Here is a 15,964-nt window from a genome sequence, read left to right as displayed (position 1 = left end):
AGAGAGACAGACAGACAGACAGACAGACACATGATAGACATACAGACAGACACATGATAGACATACAGACAGACAGACGACAGACACATGATAGACATACAGACAGACGATAGACAGACAGACAGACACATGATAGACATACAGACAGACAGACGATAGACAGACAGACAGACACGTGATAGACATACAGACAGACAGACGATAGACAGACAGACAGACACATGATAGACATACAGACAGACAGACGATAGACAGACAGACAGACATACATACAGCCAGACGATAGATAGACAGACAGACAGATGATAGATAGACAGACAGACACATGATAGACAGACAGACACATGATAGACATACAGACAGACAGATGATAAAACACAGATCATAAACAGACAGACAGACAGACAGACAGACAGACAGACAGACAGACAGACAGACAGACAGACAGATAGATAGATAGATAGATAGATAGATAGATAGATAGATAGATAGATAGATAGATAGATAGATAGATAGATAGATAGATAGAGGAGCTTGTGTGATTATGCTAATATTTAATTTACCAGTACCCTGTAAGATAATGGTATAGTCCATCTGTACACCCCTCCTCACCGAGCTCATATGAAACTGGCCATCCTGCAGTGACTGCTGGGAAGACAACAGACGAGGGAGGTAGCAAACTGAAGAGGTAAGAAATGCAATATTCATCACAGGCAACTAGATAGTGTTATTAAAATACATGAAAATGTGTAGATGTTTTAGGTATTTTTTAAAGCATGAAAATGGCAGAAAGAGAAAATAATTCTCAGCATGAACAAGGGAACATGGAGCAGCCGCTAGAGGGAGCTATAACAGGACAGGCAGCAGCTCAGTGAAGTTCATCGGATGAAGCCTGTAAAATACTCATGCCTCAGAAAACAGAGGGATGTTAAACTTCTGTCATTTTGCTTGAATAAGTTGTAAATGTTCTATCTTGATCCCAGAGCTGCAAACAAACACCCAGCACTCTGTAAAATAAAAAACTTAGTTAAAGAAAAACTGACCCAAAAGTGTAGAGATATTTAAATAAAATATAGATTTCAGCCCTAATTCTCAATTATCACTATTTTAAATGAGTGTTTATCATTGCGCTTTATCTCAGCTCTATCAGGTTCTCCATCAGTAAACTGCCTTCATCCCAGAAGACACTTCAAAGTAAGAGCCCTTTTTATCATTTAGGGTCATATTAAAGGAACATTTCAATAAAAAAATGACTTACTTACCCCTGTATCTCTCCGAATCTGCATTATGGTTTCTGCAGCTGATGTTTAAAAAAAATTAAAAAAATAATGTTTTTTTTTATTGCTATTGTTAAAGTGTCCTATTTTAAGCAGGAAAAACACCACAAATAATTGTTTCCTCATTGAAATCATATTGCGTACCATAGAGGGTTAAGCATTGATTTTTTTTCATTGTTCTGTTGTATTTATATATTTGTGCTATTGCTTGTAGTTTTATTAATGACAATTTACTTGTCAAAAAGAACAAAAATAATGAGTAATTTTATTAATTTATTACTTTTTCTGTGGTGGGGCCAGTGAAAATTTTATCATTGAATTTACTGAATCGAAAAATGAGAATGTGAATTGGAATAGAATTGATTAGTAGACCTACTGTATACTACACCGAGATGCCAGCAGCCTCACGGATATTTGTGATTAGGACGGGAATGATGACTAAGTCATACAAGAAGTGTGTGTGAGGAACAGAACATTTTAACCTTCTATACAAGTTTATATAGTGGTCATGAGCTTGTTATATAGAAAGGAGTTGTGTAAAGATTCTTCTAACTAAATAACAGTCTTTGTATCACCCGATTCTTCAGGTAAACATCGCTGGCTCTTCCTCCAGACACAATGGCTGAAAATGAGGTCTTCGACGACCCAGAGAAGCTGAAGAGGGGCCTTGTGAAGGTTCTAGAGTGTGTGGCCACCATCTCGTCAGCAGCAGCGGTGGTCAATCCCATCTTCGGCGTGGCCGGCTCTCTCATCCGGGTGGTGCTGCACCATGTGGATGATGAAGACATTCAGAAACTCAAACGCGAGTTTGGCAGCGTGAATCGAGCCCTGGATGAAATTTCGCAGCAAAATCAGAATGTACTGCTTCAGATCAGGAAGGAGACGGTGGATGGCCTGTACTGTCGTGTAGAAGAAAACATTCGTAATCAGTTCTACAAATTCATGGACACCGTGGAGCACACAGCAGCACACGAACAGCGCAAAAAGGAATTTGAAATGAGCTTTGTGCTCAATCAGTGTGACCAGAACCTGTACACACTCTATGGTGCGGTGATGGGCGAATCAAAGCTCTTCAGCCAGCCCATCCTGGAGGTGTACATGAAGCATTCGCAGGGTGATCAGAGGGTCATGGAAAACCTCTGCACGCGACTCACATACCTGTTCTGCATCGGCCTCATTGCTCTCATGGGTTATGCTGCCATTGTCGGAGATGATGAGGAAGCTCTGCGCATCGAGTGGGAAGAGAAAATGAAAGATGTGGCCAAAAAAATGTCAGAAGAGCTGATCACTTATGAGTGACTTTGTCCCATGTGACTTTTTACCCCACTTTTCTTTCATCTGTCTTTCTGTCTTCTGTCTATTTCAATGCGCTAGAAACTACTTAGAACATCCTAACAACTAATGCTCTCATAACCTCTCGAAAACCCTGACAAAAAAATTCCCAGGAACCTATCCGTCCGTCCGTCCATCTCTGTCTGTCTGTCTGTCTGTCTGTCTATCCATCCATCCGTATGATTGTCGGATCACTTATAACACACTCATCACCATGATGGTCCCCCCCCCAACCCCCAACATAAAAGAAACTCTTCTAAACGAACATAGCAAAACATTAAACACTACTAAATCTCCACCTGAACATTAATCTTGCACCAAAAAAAAACATTATATAACACTTTTATGTAGCATCTATTCTCCCCTTTAAGTGCAGTGGAAAAGCATGCTGGGAAATAGAAATCCATTTTAAATTTAAATTAATTTGTCTAAATGTCCAAAAATGTCTCCGTTTTGTGAACTCAAAAAAAGGAGAAAGTTCTAAATACTCATAAAAGTTAATTTGATTAAACTAAGTTGTTTTATTTGAGTTGGCTCTACTCAAACCAAATAATTATTTTGGGCGTCAAGGTTTACAGTGGATCTAGTAACACCATAGTATCCACACAGAACACCTAGTAACTTCTTATCAACATCCTAGCAACCCCTTATCAACCACTTAAAACAATGTAGCATCTGCTTAGGAACCCCGAACAACCTGTTAACACATTCCTAATGTGCATCTGTGCTAATGTTAATGTGCTAATGTGCATCCTAATGTGCACTTGTGAAACAAAAGTTATATTTTAATGTCTTACAGCAATATTATTTTCTGATATTGATGTACTCATCTTTCTGTACAGTTTACTACATGCACTAAAACGGAATCGGCCCAAGCCAAAGTCAAAATAATAATAACAAATATTTAATGTCAATTAATTTTAAAAATCTGTAATCCTAATTAATATCTTTTCTGTAAATCTCTCTCTCTCTCTCTCTCTCTCTCTCTCTCTCTCTCTCTATATATATATATATATATATATATATATACACATATATTCTTCTGGCATTGTCTCATTATTATGAATAAACATAAGATAAATACACATACTCTTTCTTTTATTTCAAATACACAGTTTAGGTCAGCCAACAGTGTCAAAGTAAAGGGCACTGTGATTGTGCTTTCAATCATAGGGTTTTTTTCAATATATTTGTATAACTTTTTTCCGATTTTTTAGAGCTATATAGTCAAACCAAAACACCAGATATATTGTTAACTAAAATATTGTTAAATAAAGTAAAATGTGACACATTATACCTAAAATTCTTCATACTGTGGACTAACAGTAAAATTGATAAAAATTTGGGACCAAAATAATCATGGAGACACTTTGACCTGACCATGTTTTGCTTGAGTGTTTTTTCTTGAATTGCTAATGCGAACTTTTACACCACAGACTGAACAAAATGAAGCATTGCTTGGTAATCTCTGATAATGTGAAAACTGTGTCTGAATAAATTTTGATTTGACTGCATAAACAGTATATACAGACACACGGTAAAAATGTATGTGATCAATAAGACAACACAGGGTTTTGCATTGCTTTAACTCATCGAAATAAGCCATTTACAACTTTTTGTCATAAGTTATACATGATTCAAGTCAGTTTAATGTAAATTAGATGTAAAGACTATAGTCCATCATAAGTAAAGAAATTTAGAGAATTACTTTACCCAGTGACTTTCCGTCAGCAACTCTTCAGCCAAATCCAGATTTATAGGAGAGGCAGAGAAGTCAGATCTGTTATATAGTGCGGTCTGCCTCAACACTGATAGGCTGTGATCTTTTGATGACATGCCTCACGTTTGCAGAGAAAAAGTCAATTCTGAGAGCTCCCACACATCCGTCCCAGTATCTATATTCAGGCAGACAATTCAGAGCAATTAAAACTAAAATCATAAAACAAATTATTTATATGCGTTTCTAATTACAGACAACTAGGTTTTAATTGCAATAAAAAAGAGAGAGAGAGAGAGAGAGAGAGAGAGAGAGAGAGAGAGAGAGAGAGAGAGAGAGAGAGAGAGAGAGAGAGAGAGAGAGAGAGAGAGAGAGAGAGAGAGAGAGAGAGAGAGAGCCCTCAAGCTGGATTTTACATGACTAAAAGAAATAAGAAAAATATATAATATATATAATGTGTCGAGGTGTGGAAACACAATATAAGAATAATGCATCACATTCACCGTCATTGTCCTTCTTCTGAGTACCAGACACCTGGGCAAGTTGTCAAAAAGACTATAATATTAATATTAATATATATATATATATATATATATATATATATATATATATATATATATATATATATATATATATATATACATACACACATGCTTTTCTATGTTGTTTCAAATACTTAACTTAAAAATTGTGTGAAATGAAGACATTTGTTTAAATGCAGTTCTTAAAAACTAAAAATGACAATATTGTATTTTATAATACACTAAATTACATTCAGGAAAAGAGTCAAGGTAGACTTTACATTTTTTTATTTGATATTTATCTGCTTACCCCCAGGGCATCCAAGATGTAGGTGTGTGTGTGTTTTTTCTTCTTCAGTAGAACACAAATGAAGAATTTTAATTCCAACCGTTGCTCATATAATGCATGTCAATGGACATGCATGCCATGCATTAAAGGAGCAACGTTTGGAGTTAAAAATCTTCAAGAAAACGAAAAATGACACATCTACATCTTGGATGCCCTGTGGGTAAGCAGATAAACATCAAATTTTCATTTTTGGGTGAACTATCCCTTTAAATGGCTCAAGGTCACATTTAATACACAACGTTGGGGCAAGTTGTCACACCCATACTTTCATTCTCTCACAATTTTTAATATGTTGCTACTTTATACATTTGGATTTTATATAGTGGAAACGTCAATGTATTTCTTTCAAAACATTATTTTCAAAATCAATTACCCTAAACAATTCTGTAAAAGGAAAAAGTATGCCAACTAGTCTCATTCTAATACGTAATTTATATGATGGCCTATTCATTTAACTAAACTAATAAATAAATACACATTTTAAAACATTTTCATTGAAATTAGCTTTGAAACGAGCATATGTCCATGAGCTGTCCAATATTACTGACTGCAGACGCAATCTATTAACACTTGAGTATCGTGATATGTCTAACAAAATGTAACACTATAGAATAGTATAACGATATAAATAGTACACAATAAATGCTGTGAAATACCTTTTTTGGATATTGAGATACCAACATCCCAAATCTGCGCACGTTCATTACAGTCCAGTAGCGCGTGAGATGTTGCGCACGACGCACAAATAGTCTGCAATTAAACAGTCTCGTGTAAAAATTGATGTCTGAACCGGACATCATAGATCCATCTGCAAACAAACTATAAAAATACACTGCTGTCAAATATGAGCCATTGATCCGACAGTTACCAACAGCTTTCCAAAACCACCCAAACCTATCAGTGCGCGCACAACTCTCTCTGTCTCTCTCTCTCCGTCTGACTCTCTTTCTCTCACTCACACACACACACACACGTACATCTTTTCCACGGTGAGCATTCGATCACGACATTTTGCTTTGAAATCGAACCTAAAACTGTGGGAATAATTTGGAAACTTGGAGTTCTTTCCAGCAGCTCTTCATCCTGAGAGGCGTGAGAACCCTGTTTAAATCTTTTTGCTATAGGCATGATGATGTTATCTCAAGGATGCGCATAATTAGGACACATCCATGAGGTGCATGACTGCATTAGAGCTTTAGAGAGATTAGCAAGGTGTGTCTTAAACTCTGGATTCTCAAATGTAACCTAAATGATGCATTATGTATTTTAACAACAATATTATAAAGGAATCTATAATCTTTTTCAATTAAACAGCTTTTGCTTTTTTCCTAATGCATGGCTGACATTTAAAAGCCACTTTAACTATTCAGGGCTGATGTTAGATTCAAACCATGAGCCTTTCCTCATAAATCTATATGAATGTATGTAATTTGTGATAACATGCATTTAAAATAGCTGACAAAAGTGGTGAGACATGTTTTAAATTCCTACCAGTATACCTTCTGTTGTAGTGGACAGATGCACCATTTAATAAAACAAATGGTCCATGCCTTATGATGCCTCAGTCTGATCATTAACCGTGTAAGAAAGCTTCACAGAACAGTCATTTATCCTGCCCGTTGAAAGTGATTTTTGAACAACACAATTAAACAAAACCGTTTTCACATTTCAACATAAACCATAATAAATCAAATTATTAGTATTTGTAATTTGCTCTAAAGGCCCTTAAAGGGGTGGTTGCATGTGATTTCACTTTTTTAACTTTAGTTAGTGTGTAATGTTGCTGCTTGAGCATAAATAGTATCTGCAAAGTTACAGCTCTGATAGTTTAATGCAAACAGAGATATTGTCTTTTTAAGTTTTTGTTTATAAAATATTCAGTTTATTGCCTACAAAAATGGCCGGTTTGGACTACAACGAGCTTCTTCCTGGTTTGGTGACATCATAAACCCTCGCTAGTCACCGCAGATGTGACTTCTGCCCGCAAAGGCAGTAAAATGTGGTGCGTTTCCGACAACCTGTGCTTGGCACTTCAGCCAATAAAAATACATGAAACTATATTTGGCCATCTAACCAAAATAAGGCCATTGTGTTTTTCGGAGGGAAGGGCTTCATAGAAGCAGGAAGCAAACGATTCGTTCAAAGGACAGTGGAGACAGCTGTGTGGAATAAAGGTAAAATATAAGAAAAATGTGGTGTTTTAAAAAAGAAGAAGCATTAAGACATGTTATACTGCACCCCATAAACACAACCAAGCCTAGAAAAAAAAACACCGGAACCACCCCTTTAAAATGGCTGACTCCCTGATCCGTGCCCTGACTGCTGAATAGGGAGCTAATTGGGACAAACCCATGGATTGGCAGAAAATTCCACCAATGGCAGGGGAAGAGTTCATTATGCAAATAGCAGTTTGCTTAAATAATTTACAAATGTATCTTAATATAACTGTGGCGTTTCTTTGTGTGTGTTGTGGTTTTGCTTTTAAAGAAATGTCCAGTCCACTAGAGAGGGTTGTAGCCCAGAAGAAGGAGGCCATTGAAGCAGTAATGGAGATGTTTGAGAGAGGAGCCGAGGTGCTGGCCAGCGCTGTTGGAGAGATGTCGCCGCTTTTCGAGGCTGCAGCTCCAGTCCTCAAGCTCGTCCTCAACAATGTGGAAAGCAAGGAGATCACGTATGTCAAAGATCAGTTTCTAGTTGTGAGAAGCAAATTAGATGTCCTCTCATCTCAGCTACAAGACATTGACTCTGAGATTAGGAGGAGACGTTTGGATACCCAGTTCTTCTCTGTGGAGGAAAATATGCGGAACCAGTTTAGAAAATACATTGACATTCTGGAGGCCAAACCAGAGTATAAAGAGGTCAAAAAACGCTTGTTCTTGGAGCATTTTTTCATAACAGGTGGAGAGAAAAACCTCTGCGTTATTTATGATGCTATGATGGGGAACAGCACTTTCGGGGAGCCTATCCTGGAGGTCGTGGAACAATACGAGGGCAGAAACAGAAGAGTCCTGGAAGACTTCTGCGTCAGGATGAAGGAGCTGCTCTGCCTGGGAATAATCGCTCTTCTGGGATATTGTTTCCTTACTCAGGGCGAAGAGGCTGAGCAGGAGAAGATTCGAGAGTGGAGCGCAAAGATCCAAGAAATTGAGATGAAAATGAAGGAAATGATAGAGAAATGTGTGCGTTCGTTTCCAGAGCAAGCGAAACTGGACATCAATAGGCTTGTGAAGGAGAGAGAAGACGGGAACCTCCAGGAAACGGCCAAGGACCTGCTGGACTTCCTGGTGAAGAAGTACGACTGGGTGAGCTGGTCCATCAGAACCGTTAGTAACTTGGGCAAAATCAGCAACTTGAGAGCTGGACAAAACTTTCAGTGTGTGGCCGGAGAGAGCTATTTTGAAGTATCTCAAGGAAATGACATAAACCTGGTGGTCTCGTTCTGCAGCGCCCCTCAGCCTGTGCCCAAGGAGAGCATAAAGCAGATGATGGACGGTCCTGCAAAGAAGGGAGATGCCAAAGCTGTCGTGGAGCTTCTGGAGAAGCAGTTAGCTGGGTTTCTGGTTCACGCCGTCAGTCGTCACAAGGAGAGTTTTGCTGTGTCGAGTTTTCCTGAAGAATGTCACTACTGGGACAAACACAAGAACGTCAATGTCTGTGTGCATGCAGAGTAAATATAGATAAGTACTAGCATGTTATACGTTTAGCAACAGTTCTTCTAACCCTATATGATGGAGTGTGTATCTTTTAATTTCTTGAACAACCATGCAGGAAGCCACATCATGGAAGGCACATCATGGATGACAATGTCAGGATTCATCAGCTCAAACTGTGAAAGAATGGTTGAGAGGGAGCATGAAGAATCAGTTTCACACATGAATTGCACCTCTGAGTCCAGACCTTAAAATCTTTGAAAGTATTTGGGATGTGCTGGAGGAGACTTTATAGAGTGATGGACTCTTGCATTGTCAATACAAAATCTTGACCAAAAATTGATGCACCACTTGATGGAAATGTTAGTTCCATCAAGAGGTGCATTGATTTGTGGTCAAGATCTTGTATTGACAATGCAAAAGTTACATATTTATATTACATTTAAAATGCAAGATGTACACAAATATACTTAAACTATAGGACTTATCATGATCTACTGATCAACTGCCATATTTTCAAACAAAATAGGTTGGCTATTTGTGCTGTACTTAAGTAGTGCTCACTGCAGAGACAAATGACGTCTATCTCCTCCTCTCTGGATGTCTAATGGGCTGGAGGGATAGAGTTGTGGGTATAGTTAGGGTGTGGTTGGATATTCTAGCTCCAAAAATCTCCAATTATATTCACTCATCCTCTCTGGATGTCTAATGGAGTTGAGAGATAGTTTGTTGGGTAGATTAGGGTAGTGTTAGGGAGAGGTTGGATATTTTAGCCCCACCCATTAAGCCTAAATTACATTTTCTCCTCCTTGCCAGACGTCTAGCTCCACCCATTTGCTCTGCAGTGAGCAGCCTCCCTTAGTACTTGGCATGTTTGCACATCATAATGTCATAATGTAACTAAATGTCAATCTGAAAACATTCCTTTAAACGCAAAACATGTTATAAGTTGTGATGTTATATAAACAAATGCCTTGTGGTAATAAAAACTGAAGCAATGAGACTGTACAATACTGGTAAAGAAAAGTGCTTCCCCATTAGCCTGCATGATAAAAACCTGAGCTGACAGTATCTGTTCCTCGTCAGCCATAAAACAGCCCACGGCATGACGTCTCAGGAAACTAATGCACATGTGAGCACAGCAGAGAGCTCATCATGATTTCAGACTAAAATACACCCTTTAAAAATTCATGTCAGTTCAAAGTTTATTTTTTTATATACATTTTTAAGAAACAATATAGGTTCTAATTTTTACTGGTTTAGTTTTTTTCTTCAAGATTATACACTCAAAAAAATATTTAGGCCTAAAAGTAAGATTTATGTTTTTGAATTGCATATAAAATTTGGAGTACACTGCTCTAAACAATATAAATCAACATGAACAAAAAAATATTGATATTTGTTCATATTTGTCAGTCATAAATGAAACGGGTAAGAAACAGGTTCTGTACTCATAAAATCTTGGCATATTTGATGATTAACTACTTGCATCTATTTGATTTTATTTAAATAATTATATTTTAAAAAGCATATTCAAATGGATTCGAATCAGCATAAATATGTTCATTGTGACACAATTAAATGTATTCGGGTAAAAATATGAACATGCATTCATATATGGCCAGCTGTAGTAAAATGATACTGTATTATATTAAGTAATATTCAATAGTTAAAATATGAGATTGAAACAAATTTGATTTATTGATTCTAAATATTTAAATCTCGTGCATTTAAAACACATTCAGTTTAATCTTACTCTTATGTTAAGTTTATTAGTTTAGGTTAAAACCAAACCAAATGAATAGAAATTTGATATGCAATTAAAATACATAAATCTTCAATTTAGGCCTATACATATGTTTGTGACGGCTAATGATAAATCTAATTTCAGTTTCCTATTTCGTACGGCCTGTTTAACATTAACATGACTTATAAGCGATTGTTGACATTCATTGCTATTAACTCTCTGAAGTGGACACATATAGCACTCAAAGCCACGTCTAATTAAATTACTGCTTTAGCACACAAGTCAGCAGATTCTGGCCATGGCCTGCAGACACAGAGGGTGAGTAACCTTTTGCTGTTAATATAAGGACGACGAGCTCCAGAGTGCTGTGATCAGCTCTCCAGATCCACTCATTAAGATCACTGAAGTGCAGAGTGAGGGAACAATCCATCATTTAACACTCAGTCAGGAGGGCCTTAGGCTACAGTATGTTATTCTGATGTACATTACTGCTACAAGAAATTATGCTCTGTTTAAAACATACAGACCTGCTGTTAGTGTTTTACATAAAGTCTGCTGACTTGGTACCTGTGCCAAAAAACTGCATTAAATGTAAGACTGTGGCCAAAACTGGTACTGCAATCATTTGCAATCATACAGTGCTATATTGTACTAAAAGTGGTTCTTCACCAGTTCTTGGGGATGACTGAGGTGCTATATAGCACTGTTACCAGAACCTGTTAACCCCCAGTATGGTTCTTCAGTGGTTTTTCAGTGGTTCTTTGGGGTGGTAAAGGTGCTTTATAGCACCACTGCCATTCGAAGAACCTTTCAAGCCCCTTTAAAAGGTTCATTAAACGCCAAATAACTACTGTTGGTGCCGTTTAGCACCATTATTGAGGATGAAATAAAATGCGATATGGCACCTCTTATGGGTTCTACATAGCACCATTTGACAAAGGTGCTGTAGAGCGCCTTTAAAGATATGGTGCTATTTGGCACCAAAAGTGCTTCCCCAATGATTACAAGCCAAGAACCACTTTTAGTGCCAAATAGCACCATTTTTTTTAGAGTGTAAAGGGTGTGTTCCCTTCTCCCTCTCTCCCCTGACTCGAGGTTGCCAGATAGCGAAACACTACTGACTTTGTGATTGGTAGATAGTTGGAGGGCGGAGCTTCAGGCCAAAACACAACATGTCAACATCAACATCAGTTAAGGACTACAACAATGTAAGGACTGGTTTTACTTCTAAGACAAAAGCTGAGATACAACGCCCTGCAATAATGCAATAAAACTCAAAATGTAAAAAATATACACAATCTACTTGACTTAACTGCAAAAAAAGAGGTCACACTGTGACATATCGATCTTCTGCTGGTCATATACGTCGTCACGTGATGCGAATTCACCAAGCTTGAACTTTGGAACGCAGCAAAATGCAAAACTTTACGCATGAGCTTGTGTTTACGGTCTGACACATTCGTATGCGTATGAATGGAAGTCAAGAAAAGTGCAGCGTGGCCACCCCATTCATTTCCAACGCGGGTTCCAAGGGGGTAATCTAGCACTCGGAAAGCGTTCCACCCATAGGGGCGGCCATTGCTAACCAAGCCATCACCTGCTGTTAGCATCCCATTGACTCCCATTCATTTTTGCCTCACTTTGACAGTGAATAACTTTACATCTGAGGCGTTTAAAGACTCCATTTGTCCATTGGTTATTTCTAAAGAAACACGACAATGCATAAAAGGCTCCGTTACCTTGTATCTTACACTATCACCCTGCAGAAGCTGTTTTTGTAAAAAATAGGCTAACTATTGCATCATAACCAACGCGACTGTCGCACAGTAGAGAAATTACCGTATAGACCAGAGGAGACGCTTGCAGGCAATCTTTTACTCTCTATGAGACAGTCGGGGGGACGTGGAGACAAAGTCTGATAAAGTCAAGGGGGAAGAATGGGGAGAAGCCCATAGTGAGCCAAAAGCAACGGGAGAAAATATTTAAACAACGTGATTCAGATTTCACTTTCCACAACTACTAGAAGACCTACAGCTGTCAGACAGGAGGCTCACGTCACATCTACGTCGTCAAGCTCAGTCTGAGCCTGCGCAGTACAGTACGCTCAGCCATCAGGAAGTGAGTGCTCCTTTACTGACTTCACTTAATGCCGTAGAAGTCAATGGGATAGCTCTGTCCATTTCTTTTACTGTCTATGGAGGGTTCACGTAAACCGTCTGGTCTAGCGTCAACACAGCGCATGCGCCATGGTGCTCTCGTGAATGCCTGTTGGAAATAAAATATTTTTTTGTGCACTGCTGAATAAAAACCTAAATTCAATCTGTTTATTATATGAAGCAATCGAGTCCTAAATTGCTAAATTCATATGGTTTCTTTTTACGATCTCTTAATGAACCTTTGGAAGCGTTAGAATGGTAGTTGCATAGCTGTCAATAGAGGGTCAGAAAGCTCTCAGATTTAAATCAAAAAGATCTTCATTTGTGTTCTGAAGATAAACAAAAATCTTACGGGTTCTATAGGGGGACGGTGACTAGTAATTAACAACAGAATTTTCATTTTAAAGTGAAGGAAATTTGTTCCAGACTTACATTTGCAAACCAAACAAACACTCCTGAGTCAAACAAAATGTGGATTTGAGTTATGGTCAGGCACAGAATGAGAGAGACATTTTTTCGGATTGTTCTTTTGGATCAATAAACCTGTTTTTCACACATAATGCATTGTTTTAAGGTAGATTAAGGCACACCATGTGTTTAAGATCAACTTATAAGGGCTGTGATACACATGAAGAGGTTTAAATTGGTACCTTAAACAAATGTTGATACTTTTGAGTTTGAGTAGTTCAGTAATTAAATTCAGTAAGTTACAGATGCTGAATCAAAGTGTTGCAACCATATGCCTCCCCAACTTTGAAAAATTAGGAATACTTGTGTACGTCTTTTGGATCCCAAATTATTTAGCGGATTTTCATTTCCATGCGATTTCTCGGATTGGTTGAGCTCTCTATAATTAAACTTGTTGAAATCGCCTTGTGGTTTCTACAGATGCATAGTGGAACCCAAAAATAATTTACTCACCCTTAAATTGTTTCAAACCTGTATGAATTTCTTTCTTCTGCTGAACACAAAAGAAGATATTTTGAAGAATGTCGGAAACCAAACAGTGATGGTCCCCATTGACTAGCCTACCATAGTATTTGTTTTTACTACTGTGGAAGTCCATGGGCACCATCAACTGTTTGGTTACCCATATTTAAAAAATCTTGAAAGAAACTCATATAAGTTTGCAACAACTTGAGGGTTAGTAAATAATGAACATTTTCATTTTTGGGTGAAAGGCTATTGCTTCAAATGGCTTGTTATAATAAAAAATATTGCTACTGGAGCCAAAATTCCACGCTCTACCTTTACATTTTGGTATTAAATTGTGAATTTGTATTTTTTTAAACCAGCTTGTTCTCCTCCTCCAGAGTATTAATGGAAACATGTCTCAGCCAATAGAAACTGTATTCATTAGCGGTTGAGGCTTCTGTCCTGGTTGAGTTATTGATCCATGTGGTGTCCAACTCTTAAAAATGTTTGGTGGATTACACCTGTCTATTACTAAACCAAAACATATGCATTTGATTTCAGTACGACAGTGAGAAGTTTTGTTGAAATGCAATGTTTTTTTACGCTAGATAACAAAAAGGTACATTGTTTGTTGTCATGGCACATTCTGCAGGCAGATGGCGCTAAAACACACTGGAACTAATGGATGATGTTCAATACAACCAAACACTATATGGACAATTAAAGGGGGAGTTCAAAAACAATTAAAATACATACTTTACCAGATACTTTACAAACTACGACTTTGTTGTTATATCTATAATGAAAATAAAGGCCCAACCCAATCTAGGAAAGTCAATATCAATATTTAATAAACCAATAAGTGATTTTATAAAACCCAGCTTAGTACTGCCAGGGATGGTGGATCAATCCCATGATACCTCACTCTGGCTGCATCTGCCAATCACATCCTGAGCTAATGGCATTACCTATTCATCAGAGTGGACCATCGACCGGCCTCCTGGCTTTAAGTGGCCTGATCTGATAAAAAGCATTAAAACATTTGTACTGTGACACACACCAGCTCGCCCTCAGCCTCCGCACTGGATTTATCCTTTGATTCATCTGGTTGCATCATAAAACCTCACAGAATAGTAATGGTAAAGAGTAAATTACATTCCTCGCTTAAGAACCTTCATATAAATTAAGCTTAATAATTTTAATCTTAATGTTGTGCAGCAGCTGCCTGTCTGACTCTGAGGACACGTCAGCACTCTGGAATCTCTCTCTGTCTCGCTGTTTTCTCTCTCGCGGTGAGATAAGCTCAACTCCTCCGCTCTGTTGACTCTAAACAGTGTGTGTGTCTCCTCAGCACTGCGGTATATCAGACTGTCAATAGACTGGCCTCTCTTCCCACAACTCTCCTTCAGCTCTCACAGGAAGCGACTGCTTCCTTCCATGACAGAGAGTCACTTTCATGCCAGTAATAAAATAAAAAAAGCAAAGTGTGAAAAAAGTGCGATGATCTGTTTGGTTGAATTGCAGTGTCGATACAGAGCACTTTTGACTGACATTCACACATCAGTTAGGTCTACAGTACAGTACAGACTGATGCCATCTAGTGGGTATATAAAGAACAGCTCCCTACAACGACAATGGAGTTCAGAGGTCAAAAAACGTATGTGCATAATAAGTACTTGTTGTTGGATTGAAAGAAGTCTCTTCTGCTCACCAAGGCTTCCTTTATTTGATCACAAATCTAGAAAAAACTGATTTTGTGAAATGCACCGATCAGGCATAACCTAATAATTCACTGGTCCCCTTTTTTGCTGCCAAACAGCCCTAAGCCAGAGGCATGGACTCCACTAGATCCCTGAAGGTGTGCTGTCTTGCGCCAAGATGTTAGCAGCAGATCCTTTAAGTCCTGTAAGTTGCCCCCCATGGTTTGGACTTGTTTGCTCGGCACATCCCACAGAAGAAGCTCGATTGGATTGGATTCAGACATACTACTTGTCACATACAGGTGTTTTTTTCCCCCTACTATATAGCAGGGAAGTATGTGATTTTGAATGCAGCCTTAGTTTTTACTCTTTCCAAAAGTAAAAATATGATAGAAGCAGTCTTCTTCAAACTGCACTGAAAAAAATTGAAAAAACAATTACATGTCATTATTAATTAAGCCTTTAATAATCTGCTCTCTCTTTTGGGCTCCCTGCATGTGGCTATTTATTTTGGGATGCAAGTTTAATCATCTGAATGTGAAGGGTCAATAGCGTGGGAAAGAAAAAGAAGCATAAACATAACAGATAAACATTCAGTGC

The 15,964-nt window shown here is 38.1% G+C and overlaps 3 protein-coding genes and 1 long non-coding RNA gene across 7 annotated transcripts in view; 2 read left to right on the top strand and 2 right to left on the bottom strand.

Moving 5' to 3' along the window:
* Positions 1–680, bottom strand: part of LOC137082639 (uncharacterized) — a 56,880-nt gene extending 56,200 nt beyond the window's left edge. The window contains exon 1 of the mRNA XM_067447949.1: positions 564–680. The gene's annotated coding sequence lies outside the window, so the exon portion shown is untranslated. The remainder of the gene's footprint in view (positions 1–563) is intronic.
* On the top strand, positions 577–2,733 carry LOC137082642 (protein rapunzel). Of its 2 annotated transcripts, none has more exons than XM_067447958.1 (2): positions 577–688; positions 1,865–2,733. In XM_067447958.1, exon 2 carries the CDS (start codon positions 1,896–1,898, stop codon positions 2,574–2,576), a length of 681 nt encoding a protein of 226 aa, XP_067304059.1. In that variant the 5' UTR covers positions 577–688; positions 1,865–1,895; the 3' UTR covers positions 2,577–2,733. The 2 variants fall into 2 exon arrangements, with proteins under 2 accessions (XP_067304059.1, XP_067304060.1); XM_067447959.1 differs by lacking the exon at positions 577–688 and adding an exon at positions 1,140–1,194.
* Positions 2,364–5,990, bottom strand: LOC137082643 (uncharacterized). Its single transcript, XR_010906381.1, has 3 exons — positions 5,853–5,990; positions 4,323–4,504; positions 2,364–2,501 (listed from the first exon to the last, which is right to left on the bottom strand). It is a non-coding gene; the product is annotated as an uncharacterized lncRNA (long non-coding RNA).
* LOC137082638 (protein rapunzel-like) lies at positions 5,864–9,857 on the top strand. Of its 3 annotated transcripts, none has more exons than XM_067447943.1 (2): positions 5,864–6,288; positions 7,684–9,857. In XM_067447943.1, exon 2 carries the CDS (start codon positions 7,686–7,688, stop codon positions 8,865–8,867), a length of 1,182 nt encoding a protein of 393 aa, XP_067304044.1. In that variant the 5' UTR covers positions 5,864–6,288; positions 7,684–7,685; the 3' UTR covers positions 8,868–9,857. The 3 variants fall into 3 exon arrangements, with proteins under 3 accessions (XP_067304044.1, XP_067304047.1, XP_067304046.1); XM_067447946.1 differs by having other exon boundaries at positions 6,165–6,185; XM_067447945.1 differs by having other exon boundaries at positions 6,273–6,408.
* The last annotated feature ends 6,107 nt before the right edge of the window (positions 9,858–15,964 follow it).

This window comes from Pseudorasbora parva, chromosome 7 (assembly GCF_024679245.1).
Source record: "Pseudorasbora parva isolate DD20220531a chromosome 7, ASM2467924v1, whole genome shotgun sequence".
NCBI lineage: Eukaryota > Metazoa > Chordata > Actinopteri > Cypriniformes > Gobionidae > Pseudorasbora > Pseudorasbora parva.
The sequence above is the reverse complement of the archived record's forward strand: the minus strand, read 5'-3'. Positions and strand labels throughout refer to the sequence as shown.

Excerpts from the sequence above, each read along its gene's own strand:
- LOC137082642 (XM_067447958.1), top strand. The coding sequence starts at position 1,896 with ATGGCTGAAAATGAGGTCTTCGACGACCCAGAGAAGCTGAAGAGGGGC.
- LOC137082638 (XM_067447943.1), top strand. The coding sequence starts at position 7,686 with ATGTCCAGTCCACTAGAGAGGGTTGTAGCCCAGAAGAAGGAGGCCATT.